The sequence below is a fragment of the Acomys russatus genome, chromosome 20, assembly GCF_903995435.1.
Source record: "Acomys russatus chromosome 20, mAcoRus1.1, whole genome shotgun sequence".
NCBI classification, from domain to species: Eukaryota; Metazoa; Chordata; class Mammalia; order Rodentia; family Muridae; genus Acomys; species Acomys russatus.
Window position 1 is genome coordinate 14,181,347 of NC_067156.1, and position 16,308 is coordinate 14,197,654.

The following is a 16,308-nucleotide window of genomic DNA, read 5'->3' on the forward strand; positions in this document are numbered from 1 at the left end:
GACTGGGAACATGGGCTTTACCACACTGGTTTTATTTTCTATCGTGGTTTTATTCTTGGATTATCTCTGAAAACCCAAGGAGAGACAAGTTTCCTTGAAGACAGTTTGCTCTCTGTGGAATGCCAGTAAAGAATTGTTAGCGACAGATCCTGGCAAGACAAAGTCTCAAAGAAAGCAAAGGTCAGGAACGCCAGATGTACGGCAGCTGTGGGAAACTCTTGCCCACAGAACTTTCTGGCAAGGCCACAGTCTTTGCCAGCTGGAGGGGTCTTAACAATGAGCCTGGAGTAGAACTGAGAGAGGCCCAGGTGGAAATGCGGTGAAGGGAGATGAGCGTATTAAAGCAGCAATCTGGAAAAGGTGACTATGTGTCTGGGACGTGGGACCTTCCTGCACAGGGAGAGAGATGCTGCAGTCCCACTGCAGCCTGCACCAATCCTGGGTGACCACAGGCTCCACTCAAGCTCAGGGGAACTAAAAATGGCTGGTTGCAAATTCAGTTCTGAGCCCATTACTTGGCAAAAGCCTTCGAGTCTGCTTACTGTTGAGCGCTGGCTCTTCCATTGGTTAACAACTGACACTTTGAGAGGAGGGAATTGGCTAAAGTGGTTTAGCTTAGCCCATGGGCCTGGAGCTCAGTCAGTAACAGGCCGGCCACAAGGGCAGGAGGGCTTGCGTGGGTCTCTAACACCCATGTAGAGCCAGGTGAATGTGTGTAAGATAGATGGATCCCTGGGGCCCATTGGCCAGCTAGCCTAGCTGAAATAGTGAGAGCGCCTAACTCAGTGAGTGACCCTGTCTCAAAGGTTCAGTTGGAAATCCATTGAGGGGAACATGGGAGCAAAAAATCCTCTGGTCTATGCAAACACACACACACACACACACACACACACACACACACACACACACACCCTGTTGGCTCCAGATATGGGAAGTAGGGGAGTAAGGAAGGAAAGAGAGAGTGGAGGAAGTGAGGAGACTAGAGATTCTTCGAGTCTCCGGAAGGCCCTATATCTCTATGCAGGGGCTTTTAAGTCCAGCTTGCTTGCCTTCCTCAAGTAGCTTATTTTGTAGGCAGAAAGTAGTGCCTGCCTAGTGTTAGTGTTGCCCCCTCTTGTTCTTTAACCAATTTTAAGAGTTTTCATGGAAACCAGAGGGTGAAATTATGGTAACAATAAGAGTTTCCGAAGGCATGCCAGGTAGGGAGGGGATGGGGTTAGTGGTCACAGTGGCTTACTTATTGGGAGTTCTCAGGTAGATCCCAGTTGACTGCCTCTGTGGCAGGCACAGGCATATGCTGTCCCAAAAGTGCCTCTTGTAGTTTCCAAGTCATGGCCTCCTGTGTTGTGTCCTTTTTTGTTCTCCTGAATGACCAAGATGATAATGTCCTTGACCTCAGCAACGTGAGCTATGTCCTCTTGGATCAGCATAAAAAGCTAAAAGCTATTATTTAGCATATAAATAAAGACTTTTTTTTTTTTATACTGTTGCTAGAAGGGCTGTGAGGGTTGTGATCCCTATGGAAGTGTGTGTCTTCTGAGGCAAGCTAATGGGTTAAAAATAAATTTAAAATACATGTGGTGGTCTTAGAAATACAAAGGCAGTGAAATAAATAGGGACTTAGAGTCCCTGTGAGTCTAGGCTGGATAACCTGTGTGGAATGCAGGAGCGTGTGCAGCCTCACATGGTGGCTGTGGGGCAGGGGTGCTTTACCCCAGTCTTCAGTCAATTCTGGCTTGCAAAATATCTCCCCTCCCTGAGCCTTTCTCTCCTTAGGATAAGGAGCTGGCAGAAGTCTCAAGGCTCCTTCCATTCTGAGTGGGACTCTGCTGAGATAGCATCCTTCCTTTAGGAGAGGCAGAACTCAGAGCAAAATCTGGTCCCTGCCCCCCCCCCTTACTTGTCCTTTTGGCTCTTGGTTGCTGCTTAGAAATTCCTCCTGCTCCCCAAAGTTTCATAGACCAAAGAGAGGCTCTGCTGAACTTTAAGGGAAGAGAATTATTAAATTACAGCTCACTGTTATATTGATTATAATAGGAATTTCAAATCTAGAAGGATATTAAATTTCCATTGGCGTGTGACAGATCACACAAGCCTCATCACTTAGAGCAATGCACATCTATCAATTCACAGTTCCCATGGGGCGGGGGTCCAGACAAGTCCTTACTGGGTTGTCTGCTCAGGGTCTTACAAGGCTGCCATCAAGATGCTGACCAGGATTGGCTCTGACAGCCTTTTGTGGCTGTCTACCGGATTCTTCTCTATGCAGCTGTCCAACTCATTGTGTCTTGTTCCTTCTTCCAAACCAGTCTGACATCAGGGCAGACCTATGCCCTGTTTTAAAGGATTTACCCACTTACTATGGAGGACTATCTGATTTGGAAACTTGGTGACACCTGTGAAATCCCTTAGCCTACCTAGCCTGATCATAAGAGTAACAACTCACCCACAGGAGTGCGCAGCCCCTACCAGACTGCAAGGACTTGCTCCTGCTGCACTGTACCCCAGGGCAAGAGTCCTGAGTTCCTTGTGCTCCCACTCAAAAGATTTCCTCATTGAATGAATTTGTTCTCTGTCTTGCACTGTTGTGGGTTGTTAGAATGGAGGCCACTGGCTACCACATAAACATGTCCTCACTGCCTTGTGACATTCCCCTAAGGTATGTCTGAATCTATTCTTCTCTTGTAGACATTGGCAGGCCTGCCTGATCAAGATACCTTCTACGACGTGGTAGACTGCCTGGAGGAGCTGGGCATCGCTACTGTGTCCCAGAGACACTTGAACAAGAAAGGGACAGACCTGGACTTGCTGGAGCAGTTTAATATCTATGAGGTAACAGAATGTTCCTTTTCTAAGTCATCCACAGCATCAGCAACGAGCAAAGGGTGATGCCACACGTCCTCCAGACCAGGGTTCTAAGTGTGGTACAGGGGCTCCCACCACCATAGTGATGTTCTTAGAAGTGCAAGATTTTAGGTCCCACCGGGCCTGCCTCCTGAGTCAGAAACTCTAAGAGTGGGGCCAGCAATCTTGTCCCAACAAGTCTTCCAGGAGACTCCAATATGTGGTCAAGCTTAAGAACCTGTGACACAGAGGAAGCTTGGAGCTCTTCTGTTTTAAAGAACAAGTGCTTTGCTGGCAACACCTCTACTCAAGGAGAAATCAGAGAGACAATCCTAAGAACTTTGCTTCCATGTAAACCGCGTCTGTGGGTATACACAAAGCAGGGATCATCCTGACATCCTTTCTAACCCTGCTACCATCTCATATTTGTCAATCACTTATGCTGAGTGATAACAGAACAATATGGGCAGACAGAGCAGCCCAGGGTTGCTTTTACATCCATTCATTTATTACCAACCAGAATGCTGGTAGCATGCACATTTATCTAGAAACAAACAAACAAGCAAACAAACAAACAATGGATCCTAACAGCATTTCCTCTGTCCTGATACAACTGGCAATGTTTGTAAAACAGCACCTTCCAAATACGAGCCAGGGAACTTGGCCAACTCTGCCTACAATTTAAAGACTGTTAGATCTGTTATTTTTAAATGCTGTCACATGGTCTAAAGACAAAGCACCTTGTCTCTTTCTTTTCTTGTGACACACTGTAGCAAACAGTAAAACACTCTAACAAGGCAAGAGAAAACACAAAGAAAACATGGGGTTCTGTGACATCTTTCAAGCCCTGTTTTCTGTTCTGAGCGTTGCTCAGTGGTGGGTCTTGCTGGCTGCCCAACATGGTCTACCTGAGTTAGGCTTGCACATGGCACCAGTCTCCATCAATGCCTTTGGTGGTTCAGCTACACTCAACTTCCCTGGCTCTTGGATGTGGAAATTGGGTCACTTAAGGAGCCTTCCTTTACCTTCTCCTCCCCTCTCCCTGGGTTTCTTTTTCTCTACTCTCCAGCTGGCAAGCTCTTTGAAGTGTCATCTTCATGAAACCTTGTTGGCAAGAGGCTTCTGTCCCCTGCCTCCAGTTGACGTCATTCATAAACAAATGTTGCTGGTCTCCATGCCTCTGTCTAGCAGTTTTCATGACCATCCCGCTTGTCTGTCACTTTGAGCTACCTGAAGTCCTATACCCCATGACGCTTTCTAACTCAAGGGCCCAGCACAGCTGCCTAGAATTCACTAAGCGCTCGGATGACTGTCTCCTGCAAGCATCACACATGTGTACGAGAGTGTTGCCAGAGGTGGGGCTGAGGGAAAGGTATGGTTTATTCCGATGCCCATGTAATAACTCAGGGTGACAACCCAATGTTTACGTAGCAGACAGAGTCTGGATCCTCATTCCTATCTGAAAGTTAATGCATTTTAGAAAACATTTGCTGTCCTAGGCGGCCAACTTTAAATGTGTGCAAGGAGAGCACGAAGGATCAACATGCAGAGCCAAGGCTTTCCTCAAGAAGACTGTGAATTTCTCAAGTGGCTGCAGAGCGCTTGGGTAGACTTCTAGAGTGCTTCCTAATGGGTCAGGATGTCTGGTGGCCACATGTCTCAGGCTTTCTGGGACAGGCCTAGTTTCATGTAACTTAATCCCATTCCAGAAAGGTGATTTGATCCATGTTTAATTGAATTCATTCAAATTTATAGCCACATGTGACTTTTCAAATACATAAATGGCTAAAACAAACAAACAAAAAAACCTTTTGTCAGATCTTATACGTTAACTTTTGGTCCTAAAAAAGGTTCTTTTGTGAGGAAAAAGACAGCTTAAGGTTGGAGACACCAGGCTGAGAAATAGCTGTTATTTTTAGAACTTGCTAAGAAATGATTGTTCTTCCCTGAGAGCTTTCCATGCCACGGGTTATTAAAAATATGTATCAGTGATCCTTTGCTGTGTAACAAACACACCGTAACCAACTGGTGTAAAGCAAAAGTCACTGACCTTGGTTCTTGGAGTCAAGAATTTGCCCTGATTTAGCTAAGCTGTTTTCATGTGGTTCAGCTATCCGGTGGCCTTGTTGGGCCCAGAAGGTCCCACTCAGCCTTGGTCATCTGGATTGATCAGATGGGCTCTTGTCTTGGCCATAAGTGATACCATTTCTTCACAGCATTTGTGAAAAGCAAGACTAGATCAAATAGTTCCAAGCTTGGTGCTGTGTTGACTGATGGCCCATTGGCCAAAGTAAGTCACGTGATCAAGCCTCGCCTCATTATTGGATGGCATGGCGGAATGGCACAGAGTCAGGAAGCAAGGAGGTGTGAGTGTCTATAGCACTGTGCTATAGCACTGAAACTGCTAGCACACAGTCTCTTGTCATGACGCTGACACACACACCTCACATAACAGCTGAAGGGAATTGTGTTAGTGTGGGACAGCAGTGTGGCAAAGGGTTACATCTATTACTGAGACAGCTGCCTGTTATGGATCACAACCAAATAAGGATAAAATCTTAGGGAAATGGTAGTGATTTTGAGATCCATTAAAAATGTTCGACTTGCTCAAAGCTAGTTATGCAACTAAACTTAGACTCAAGGTGGGAGGGGACAGCACAGGGTAGGGGAGACATAACACTGTACAGTCATCAGTGTAGCTCACTGATAGAGCATGTGCTTAGCATGCACAGGTCTAGAGTTCTGTTGTAGAACTTCCCACCAAAAATTAATATTTAATAATATTAGGAAGTTATTATGTTAAGTGGGACAATGATATGGTGGTTATGGTTTTAACAATCTTTTTACAGATATATATTACAATATAGATGATAAGGATACAATCTTAAATATTTTTTGGTCATGCGTTTGATTTTGTTATTGTTGTTGTTTTAAGACAAGGTTTTTGTGTGTAGCCTTGGCTGTCCTGGACTCGCTTTACAGATCAGGCTGGCCTCGAACTCTCAGAGCTCTGCCCGCCTCTGCCACCCTGAGTGCTGGGATTACAGGGGTACACCACAGGCCTGGTGGTCATGGGACTGGAAGGAAAACAGTGAGCTGTAAGTGAGTGGATATTGACTCTGAGTCGGCAACTGTTGCAGTGCTATGAGCAACATATGTGTCTCACAGTCTGTTGTGTCTGTCTGAAATTTCCACAGTAAAGGAAGCTTAAAAACTGTGCAAAGATTAACAATGAAACTATGCACCTCTGGGTATTTCCTAAAAATAACTAGAATCAAAGATACAAGCAGTCTTATAGTAATTATGTATAATTTACTATGGCTCCTCTTCTTGGTATTTATAAATGGGATCATGTTATACAGTCAAGGCTGGCCTTGCACCCAGAATATTCCTGCCTCAGGTCCTGAGTTGCTAGGATTCTGGGCTGCACAACCACACCTGGCTGTATCACTTCTCCTCTTCCTTTTTCTCTTCCTTGGTTGACATGTGTTTTGCCATGGATCTGAATTTGAGAAATGTCTGAGTGAGTTGTCTGTTACAGATTGTCTAAGTAAGTTGCTCAGATTCTTCTGTTTATGCGAACTTTCTGGTCATCTCCCTTTCCCTTGACATGGGGCAGTGAAAGTGACTCCCTGAGTACTCTGCCTCTCAGGAAGGCACTGTGAGTGGAATGTCCCTTGATCTTTGGACCTTTGAGGTTAGACAAGGAATTAGAAATATCTGAACTGTGCTTTGGACACACTCATATCACTGCGAATGTTGCTTAATAAGAAACAGAGTCAACACTTAGGTCAGGGGAAGTTCAAATGGTCTAAGAGTGTTCCGTCAGAAATGGGTGTGTGTGTGACAGACTAGAAACACTGCTGCTAGCCAGGTGCTTTCATTCTCAAACTTGCCCACACAGTGCCACTTAGTTTTAAGGTTGAGATGAAACTGTGATCACACTTTGAGCTTCCTTTTTTTAATGCTTATGCTTCTAGACGGATTCCTGAGAATGGGAATTTCCAGTAAGATTTGCAAGCATGAACCTTAGGTGAACTCAGCAGTTCTTACCGTGTGCCTTTTAATACTGCATCTGGGAATAAATTGTAGGGGAATAAAATGACCAACAGAGTCTCAAGTCGCTTTCATATATCTGAGCACTCATTATAAAAGTTTTCTGTCACTGAGGTCACACTAAATACTTCTTATCTAAAAGTTGGGGTTGGGAGAAATCTGGGGTGAAGGGTGAAGGCAGATGACCTGCTGTTCATCAGCTGTGTATCTTAGGTACTGATAGAATCCCCTGACCTTTGATGGGAGTGGCTGAGCTGCTGACCCCAGCCAGGCTGTCCCTGTCAGAGGGACCCAGGTGTGAACACGTTAGGCCATTGCTTTTGCAGAGGTCAGCTTTCCTGTCCTGGGGATGTGAAACCATACAGCATTCTCAGCTCTCTGTCTTCTTTTTATTCCTGCATCTTCTCACTGGGCCGGATTAAGTTGTGAACCTCTTCAGAACAAGAAAACGTACACATTTGGGCATACATCGGGCCATATGACTGTACAGTTGCTTAGGCAAACAGACCTAGGCTACTGGGCTTAGCTGAGCCTGGTCCAGCCAGGCTGCAGGTTGTCTGATCTAGTGGTTCTATGGGCAGAGTTTGGGAGCTTTCTGACTACTTCATTTCTGCTTGGGTCAGAGGAGGGCCGCCCACTTGAGAAGCTCCCCAACATGATATCTTCACAGGTACAGCTGTTCTCACTAAGGGACCACAGAACATGTGACTTGCTGAAGGTCACATCTAGTTTATTAGCAGCTTGCGCACAAAGGTCTGCTTGACACCAAAGGACGCGCTCTTTTTGCTGTCTAGAGTTACAGGCGAGGCACGTGAAAACCCAACAAGACAGTGATATGAAATGCAGATGAGCAAAGCCCATGGTGGGGAGCAGTGAGAGAGGCTGGGGAAAAGGATAGACAGTAGAATCTACTGGCCCTGGAAAGCTTTAGAGCAGTGGTTCTCAACCTGTGGGTCATGACCCCTTTGTGGGATTCAAAGGACCCTTTCACATGGGTCATCTAAGACCGTGGGGGAAAACAAACATTTACGTTCTGATTAATAACAGCAGCAAAATTATAGTTATGAAGTAGCAACAAAATAACTTTGTGGTTGGGGGCGGGGTCACCACACCATGAGGAGCTGTATTGCAGAGCTGCAGCGTTAGGAGAAGCACTGCTTTAGTGTATCGTTTAGCATGGAGCGTGATCAGAGCTGGATATGCAAGGCCTCTGCAGAGGACACCACACAGGCCTGAGGCAAGTAACTTTTGATAAAAGGTAGAGAGAGAAGGCTATGGGGCCGACTGTCCCAGATTTTCCCTATAGACCCCAAGGTGGCAAAAAGTGTCGGTCAATTCTCTTTTATTTCAATTAATTTATTCAGATTACATCTCAATTGTTATCCCATTCCTTGCATCCTCCCATTCCTCCCCGCCTCCTGCTTTCACCCTATTCCTCTCCCCTCTGTCTGTGACCAAGGGGGACCTCCTCCCCCATTATATGGTCATAAGAGAAAAATTTTATTTAAAAAATCTTAGGATGCTTTGTATATGTCTTCCTAGGCTTTTGAACTCAAGTTCTTAGGCTTACTCCCAAATGTCTAAACTGAGTTATCTCACCAGCCCTAGGAAATCTCTCTCTCTCTCTCTCTCTCTCTCTCTCTCTCTCTCTCTCTCTCTCTTTCTCTCTCTCGTGTGTGTGTGTGTGTGTGTGTGTGTGTGTGTGTGTGTGTGTATTTGGAGACAGGGCCTCTCTGTAGCCCTGGCTGTCCTAAAACTCATAGAGACCCATCTGCCTCTGCCTCTTGGTTAAGGGTATTTTTTTTTAAAGATTTTATTTATTTATTTTCTGTATGAGTGTTCTATCTGCATGTGCTCCTGCCTGTAAGAAGAGGGCATCAGATCCCAGTATAGATGGTTGTGAGCCACCGTCTTTGTGGTTGCGGGAATTGAACTCAGGACCTCTGGAAGAACAGACAGTGCTTTTAACCACTGAGCCATCTCTCTAGCTCGGGTATTTTAAAAAAGCCTTTCTGTCTCATGTGTCTTTGTTGCACCATGTGCAAACGTCACCCCAGGCAGTGAAGCTTGCCTGAGACCATAGCCGCTGTGAAGCAGGCTTCTGGAAGCATACAGCACAAACTTCTGTAGAAAGCCTCTCAGAAAGACTAACAGAGAAGCCAGCCCCTGCTCTCCCAGAGTGCGTGCCCCTTGCCTGTTCTGTCTTCCTCAGAGCACCCTCTCTGGGAAAGGCAGCCCGGGAATATTCAGGTGTGGAACGCTGGAGGTTCCAGAAAAGCCTCTGCCTCCCACAGCAGAAGCATGGGAGGGCAGGGAATGACAGAGGTCAGGCAAGAGGAAATGTGGGTGTGAGGTGAGGTCTCCACATGAGTGCTGTGAATTGCAAAGGAAGAATCTTCTGAGGCTGATTTAGATCCAGTCGCTGAGATCTGGCCTTTAACACAATGGATGATTTAAAGCATTGACAGACGTAATCTGGTGGTGGTATTAAGTGGTGGCAGAGTCTAGGTAGAAGAAGTAGGCCACTGGAGGAGGTCATTTAAGAGAAGATCTTCTCTGTGGCACTCTCTGTGTCCTGGCTACCATGGAGTGAGCAGCTTGGTCCTCAGCTTCCTGCATGTCATGGTGTGTGTGTTTGTCTCTCTGATTTCTGGGCACTAGGGAATGAGCAGCTTTCCCCACGGTGATATTACTGTCCTTCCATAGATTTAAACACACTCAAACCACTTAACATAACACCATGAGCAGGAACAAATCTTCCCTTTTTACATTGAAGTTCTCAGACATTTAGTCACAGTGATGAAAAATCTGCCTAAAATATTTGAATTTCAGATAATTTCATATACTCCTCATACTTAGCTAACTCCTGTGCATCCATTTGATCCATGGAGTGTGTGGTGACAGGCACTGTGCAATCACAGCCTGAGCTTGCAGGGGTCTCTTTGAGATGAGCTGAGGCCTACAATCTAGGGGAAAGAACAAACAAAAAGCAGTTTTAATCCAATTAGGGGTGACATATAGCCACGATCAAGGCCTAAGAAAAGCTATCAGTTTTGCTTTGCCTGATACACTGTGCTTTTTCAGGTGGCACTCAGGCATGAGGATGGCGATGAGACAGCTGAGCCACCCCCCAGTGGGCACCGAGACCGGAGGAGGGCCAGCGTGTGTTCTGGCGGCAGTGTGGGTGAGCACCAGGGCCTTGACCGCAGAAGGAGCCGTAGGCATTCGATCCAGAGTATCAAGAGCCCGCTGTCGGCTCCCACCAGCCCCTGCGCCCTGTCCGTTCCTGCCTTCAAGCCCAGCCAAGTTCGAGATCTCTGTGAAAAGTAAGCTTAATCCTAGCAGTTGGGAGGGAATACCACTGGGAAGAGGGAGAAAGGCCGCAGGCCACGTGTACTGACCATGGTTCCTTCCCCACTAAAGGGTAGGGCCTCCTGGCCTTGCTTCCCGCCTCCCCTCTACCACTAAACCTTACTGTCCTCAGGGAACTTCCACTCAAGCTGTTCCTGGTGGCAAGCACAGAACTGACCTTACCACACGCATCTAGTATTTTACAAGATGGCAAAATACAAAATGCAAAACCATGGTATGTCACCAGAGAAATGCAAGACTGCATGCCTGTTGAGATAATGTAGCCATGCACATGATTGATTTTACATATGTAGGAAAAACATATGTAAATGTAAGGACATCTCCTTATAGTCAGCACACACCCATTTTGTCATTTAGTCACTCAGTAACACTTTGAGTGTTCATTCTAGGTCCAGGACATTCAAAGGTTTAAAAATATCTATACATGTATACAACAAAAGTACTTTTATCTTTATGGACCTCATAGCAAAACTGGGGGAAAGAGAATGAGGGAGACACAAAGAAATAGAGGGACCCATAGATCTGTGAGAAATTATACAGGTTCAAGAAAGGAAGTTTGGCTGTACCTCTGGCCTGGCGTGATTCTGGGGTAGTGGGTACAATTGAAGAATGGCTTGGCTTCCAGGCCCTGAGGCAGTTGCTCCAAGTGGATGCTGTCCAGTCTCTGGGATGATGGGCCACAGAGGTTGACCGCCCCATTTATTTGCTGCTGAAGTCAGATGCAAGCTCATATTCATATCAGTTTCAATGGCTCTACCATTCTCTATTATCCTGGAAATATGTCTGGGACTCAAATTTTGTTCATAAAGCCTGTTGGAGGGAATCTGTGGTGGCATGGTGATGGTGCAAGTTTCATCAAGGCAAGAATGCTATGGGAGAAAGGATGACAAGAAAGAAAACGGGAAATGCTTCCCATGTGCTTAGCTGACTCACCTGCTCAACATCTATGTACTCAAAATAGTACTTCAGAACCAAGCAGCCTGTTGTGTCCCCTCCCATGGAGGCCCAGGAAGCAAAGCTGTGAACTCCCTGGACATACTCACTGCATGCTTGTAGCGAGGCTCCTACTGATGCCACCTAAGAGGACCCAGAGGCTGCACGGTTTCCTTCTATGACACAAGTGATACCAACATGTTGGAAAAGACAGGAGAAATATGAGAGTTTAGAGAGGAATTCATGTTGTTGGAAATGTATGTGGAACTCTCTGTTCATATAACATGTGTTTAGTCCTCATAAGGACCCTGTTGAACAGGAAGGTAGGACAACGCCAGACGGCAAGTATCTGGGCTTTGCAGCGGGTGGCAGCAGTAGGGGATGGGCTGAGCCGTGAGTCAAACTTAAATCTTGACTCTCGGTGTTTAGAGCTATTTCCCATCCACCTATTCTTAAATGTATGTGTTGAACAAGACGTATACTTCAGACTTTTTAGAAAGGGACTGGTCTTCATATGGCTATGTCTTTACTGAGGTAGATGTAAGTATTCACGAAGAATTGAAAAGGACAACACGCCAAGCTTCCTTACAGACACAGGCCTGCCAGATTACTGCTGTCATTGTAGTAATGCCAGTGTGACCCTGAACCCATATCACTGTGCCATGGCTTTTACATTAGGCACTGGCCGAAGAAGGAAGAGTTTATTCATCATCTGTTACCGGAAACTTTTTATATGATGTGTATACCGTAGTGAACTTCATCTCTGTACTGAATCTTTGTAGCTTTGGTTATACGAAGAAAAGCCAAAGCATTTTCATTTACTACTAAGAAAATTATTTGGGGTCATCTAATTAGAAAAAAGTGAGCAAACCCTCCAAATCTCAGCAGTCTATCAGACTCACATTGCTACCATGTGTAATCATTCCTCGATCTAGGACATTCTTGAAGTTTGTCTAGCCTAAATCAGGCACCCAGTGTAGTTCACAGACAGGCTGGGGCCCTTTTGCCATGAACACCTTATTCTGTCCATATATTTCCTGCTTGTTGGGACCGTCTCTGACCTTTATTTGCCTCCCTAAGCATGCTTGCTCTCAGCACATAGTACGTCTCCTTCTGCCCTGTCTTCCAGTGTTTCTGGTATGAAACACTGCACAGGACCTAGCGTGGGACTCCAAGTTCTATCCTGTTGAGTTGCACACCACATTCCACCCTGAAGAGGTAATTCTGAACTTCACTAAGTCAGCTGATGCTTGCATGGTACCATCTAACTCTCAGTCATGTGTGTGTTTTCAGAACATGGAAGAGCGAGTTGGCAAGTTGTACACAGTGACAGCTGGCTGGGGAATGGAAGATATAAACTTGTGCCATGTGCACCAAAAGACAGTGATGGCTGACTATCATGTAAATTTTATGTGTCACAGAATACTAATCTTCTAGGTTTTCTTTTCAACCCTTAAAAATGTATATACTGATGTCCAGGCTCTCCAAAACAAATGTTAGGCTAGATTGAGTTCACTCGTCGCCTTTTACTAACTACTGTTCTCAGGGGCCAGATGTTTTTAGAGAACCTGGAGGAAAGTGGGCTGAAATTGCCAATGAGGAAATCGTGAACAAGGAGAAGGAAACCTACCATGGCATATGAGAAGACTGTGGTCTTATAGATGGGGTTAGAACAAGAAGGCAAAGAGAAGCTGTGATGTGGCTCCATTGGTGTACAGCTTGCCTGGCATGCACAAACTCTGGGGTTAGTCTATGGCAACACATAAGCAAGATGTGGTGGTACACGCCTATAGTCCTGGCACTCAGGGATGTGGAGACAGGAAGAATGACAGGTCAAAGTCATTCTGAGCTACATAGAAAGTTTGAGGGCAGCTTGGGATATATGAGACCCTGGGAAGAAAACTCCATGAAGAAATTATTTAGATCTTGTTGATTAAAAATTCCTATGATACAGGTGGAGTTGGAGAAGGGCGGGTGATAAGTTGGGGTAGAGATGTACAGAGCTTGGTAGGAGGAAAGGAGCTAATGACACATGCAGGGAAGGTGTGGCAGTTAGGGAGGTAAAAGGAAGGTAAGCTTAGTTCTAGTGACCTCTAAGGAATTAGTTCTCAATGACTTTGCTATCCAAAGGACACCTGGATATATCTTCTGTTATCATTACTGATCCTAAGGTGCTATGGGCACATGATAGGAAGAGTCCAGGAATGCTTTCCCGTCATACACAGTGCACCCCTCACTGAAGAACTAGATTTTCTGCAGTATCTGCATCTGGGACCATGCCTTAGCAGGCTCAAGTAATTGGCTGCTGTTTTCACCTCTTTCTTGGGATGCTTCTAGGATTGGGAATGGCTGTCGGACAAGGTAGCTTTTTTTTTTTAAGAAGAAGATGGGACTCTGTGTACCTGCCCTTAAATGTTCACATACCAAACTTTGGATCAGAGTTAACCTTATTCTGAAAATATCATGAATCTGTCAGGTCTGTACATGATACTCCCAGTATAAATATCTCATTGTCATTTTACAACTATCAGCAAGACAGCATGGAATGTCTTAACCCTGGTTACTCAGGCTTATGTATATTATAGCAGAACCCTTTTTCTAGTGTTTGTTTTTATCTCTGCTTAACAAATTTTCACTCCTCAAATCCTCAGGAAATGACGCTGAATTCAGTTAGGGACAGGCTTGACTAAGTCTAATGAATCAATCAGTAACCAAACACAGCCAGTTCTAATCAGCTTTGAGTCTATCACATTCCAAAAAATTGACATCATGGAATGTGACACTTGGATGAAATGAGTTGGCAAGGCAGCAATATACTTATATAATAGAGGTGTGCTAGTCTGGGACCAGGCACCATGAGCCTGTGGTGAGACAGGGATATGGGCTCATACAGCCAGAGATGTGCAGGTGGAATTGGGAGACCAGCTTTGCACAGTTCTCCCTCAGTGGCTGATGTTGTCAACTGTTGACACAGAAGTTAAAGGCCTAAATACAAGAGCTGCTGGGTTTTTTTTTTCCCCCCCATGCAAGTTAGAAGAAGAAGAATGGTAAAAATGTGCTTTCTGTATTTGGAACAGAAATATCCATTTTTAACAAATTACAAAGTCATTAGGATAAAAACACAGGCTGTTGTTATGAGCTTTTGCCAAGGAGAGGAAAACAAACATCCCCTCACCCAAGACAGGACACTGATGACAGCAACAAATAATTCCTAAGATCGATCAGCTTAAAGTACCAGTGAATTTAACTGGTGTTACTCACAGGAGTGTGGGCAGCCTATGGGCAGCTTCACCACTGAAGAGAAGGGTCTCCCAGCAATCATTAGCTACCCGTTGCCTGGTGCATGTCTTTGTGCTCAGTACAGCTTTTCAAGTACTGCAGCTGTCAGCATTGTTGAGATGCTGCCTGGTCCCTACTATAGAGTGATGGCCATATGCAAGTGGCTATAAGGCTGTGATAGTGAACACAGGCTCTGAGCATCACTCTCCTATGCTTAGACATGTCTATCTTACGCTTAGCTCTGAGGTGATTCTGAATGCCACCCCCACGGTGGTAGACTTGGGAAGACCAAGGTTTCCTCTCACCCGTGAAGGCAGACCACCATGGGTAGCAGTCGTGGTTTAGAGCTTGAGCCTAGGCAAACATGACTGGAAAGGCTCTCTGGTGAGCTAGAATGTGTTTGAGAGGGGCAGTGATTTTTCCCTTTGGGGTCGTATTAGAGTCCCTGAGGAAGAAAAGTGATTCAGAGCAAATGATCACTTGAGCTTGGTGATCTTAAGAGGCTGTATTGTTTATTGCTTTCGATATTGAAGTTATCATTTGGTTTGCTTCTCTCGCAAATGAGCACTGATAGGAGTTCTGAAAAGGACTTCTGAGAATACCAATTCTGTAGCAAGCCTTCCCAGTGAACAGTGACTCACCAGCCATTCCGGAGGACATGGAGAAAGGGAGGTGCAGAGAACAGATTCCCACCCCCTTCCCCCATAGAAAGGCAGCCTTGTCTGACTCTCTGTGTTAGAGGTTGGGGAGAAACAGGGTCTGAGTTACCCTAATGCTTTAGCATCTCATAGTCAATTAACGCAAGTTAGTGACCCAGTGGGTGGTGGGATGAGGGGAGCCAAGCCTTGAGGTGAGCCCGTGGGTGGGAGTAGAGGGGGGAGATTGACAGGGATGTTCACTGTACTCCTGCAAAGTAGGGAAGGGTATTGGCATCACTCCACCAGACACAGGAAGCAGTGGGCAAACGGGGAGCCTAATTATGAAACCCACTGGGCCAGTGAGCTCATCTCCCTGTAGTCTGACTAGGAGATGCATTTGGTTGCTCAAGTTTTAGGACAGGACGTGTCCACAGGGCTCTGTTGCCAGAGTTGCGGGATTCATTCAGTGGTTACCTGTGGAGTCTGCAGCAGAGTAATGGAGTTGACCCATCTCTTGGAAGGAGTTGGCAATAAGCAATCTGTTTACAAGGAAGGGGAGTACTATGAAACGAGTAGGTGTTGTGTAGCATCGACATAAAATCTTTAGCTCAGGTGACCTATTAAGTGCTGGCTCCTGTAGCTAGGCTTGCCAGGGCTGTAAGGACCAGGTGCAGTAGTCAAGAGCAGTGGTGTGCTCCTCAGGCTTGAGCTCAGACCCATGTGGACTCTTTAAGAAGGCGGTAAAGAAAACTGGGCTCGACAGCAAATGTGAACGCTCAGCTGGCTGGGGATTATGTTAGCCACTTCATGCCCCGAAGCTTCCACAGATACTGTTCTGTTAAAGAAGGTAATTGTTAAATGAATATGGACACGAACAGGAGAGAACAGCTTATGTTCCAGCATAAACTTGCTAGCGGATTTCACAACAACCAGATTGACAACCACTGGTACCAAGAGCAGCAAGTAGCTACTTGGGAAGGTTTATCTGATGGTAATGATTTGTTATGAATGAGATGCACTGATGGGCTTGTGACTGACCTCCTGAAGTAAGTATTATTGGATGGCAGCCAGGGGTGTGGACATGTCCAAGGCCCTTCCGGAGTATTCTCTATCAAAGGGTGGGCTGGAGGAAGAAGGAGCTTGGAAGGGGTAGCAATAAAGAGGGGGACACCGGAGCTGGAGGAAG

General features: G+C 45.7%; 1 protein-coding gene across 3 annotated transcripts in view; it reads left to right on the top strand.

Moving 5' to 3' along the window:
• The window catches only part of Fhod3 (formin homology 2 domain containing 3), a 415,945-nt gene that overhangs the window by 281,180 nt on the left and 118,457 nt on the right, over positions 1-16,308 (top strand). For all 3 annotated transcript variants that reach the window (XM_051163630.1, XM_051163629.1, XM_051163631.1), the window contains exons 9-10: positions 2,689-2,832; positions 9,985-10,226. In XM_051163630.1, coding sequence (XP_051019587.1) covers positions 2,689-2,832; positions 9,985-10,226 — 386 coding nt within the window. The remainder of the gene's footprint in view (positions 1-2,688; positions 2,833-9,984; positions 10,227-16,308) is intronic.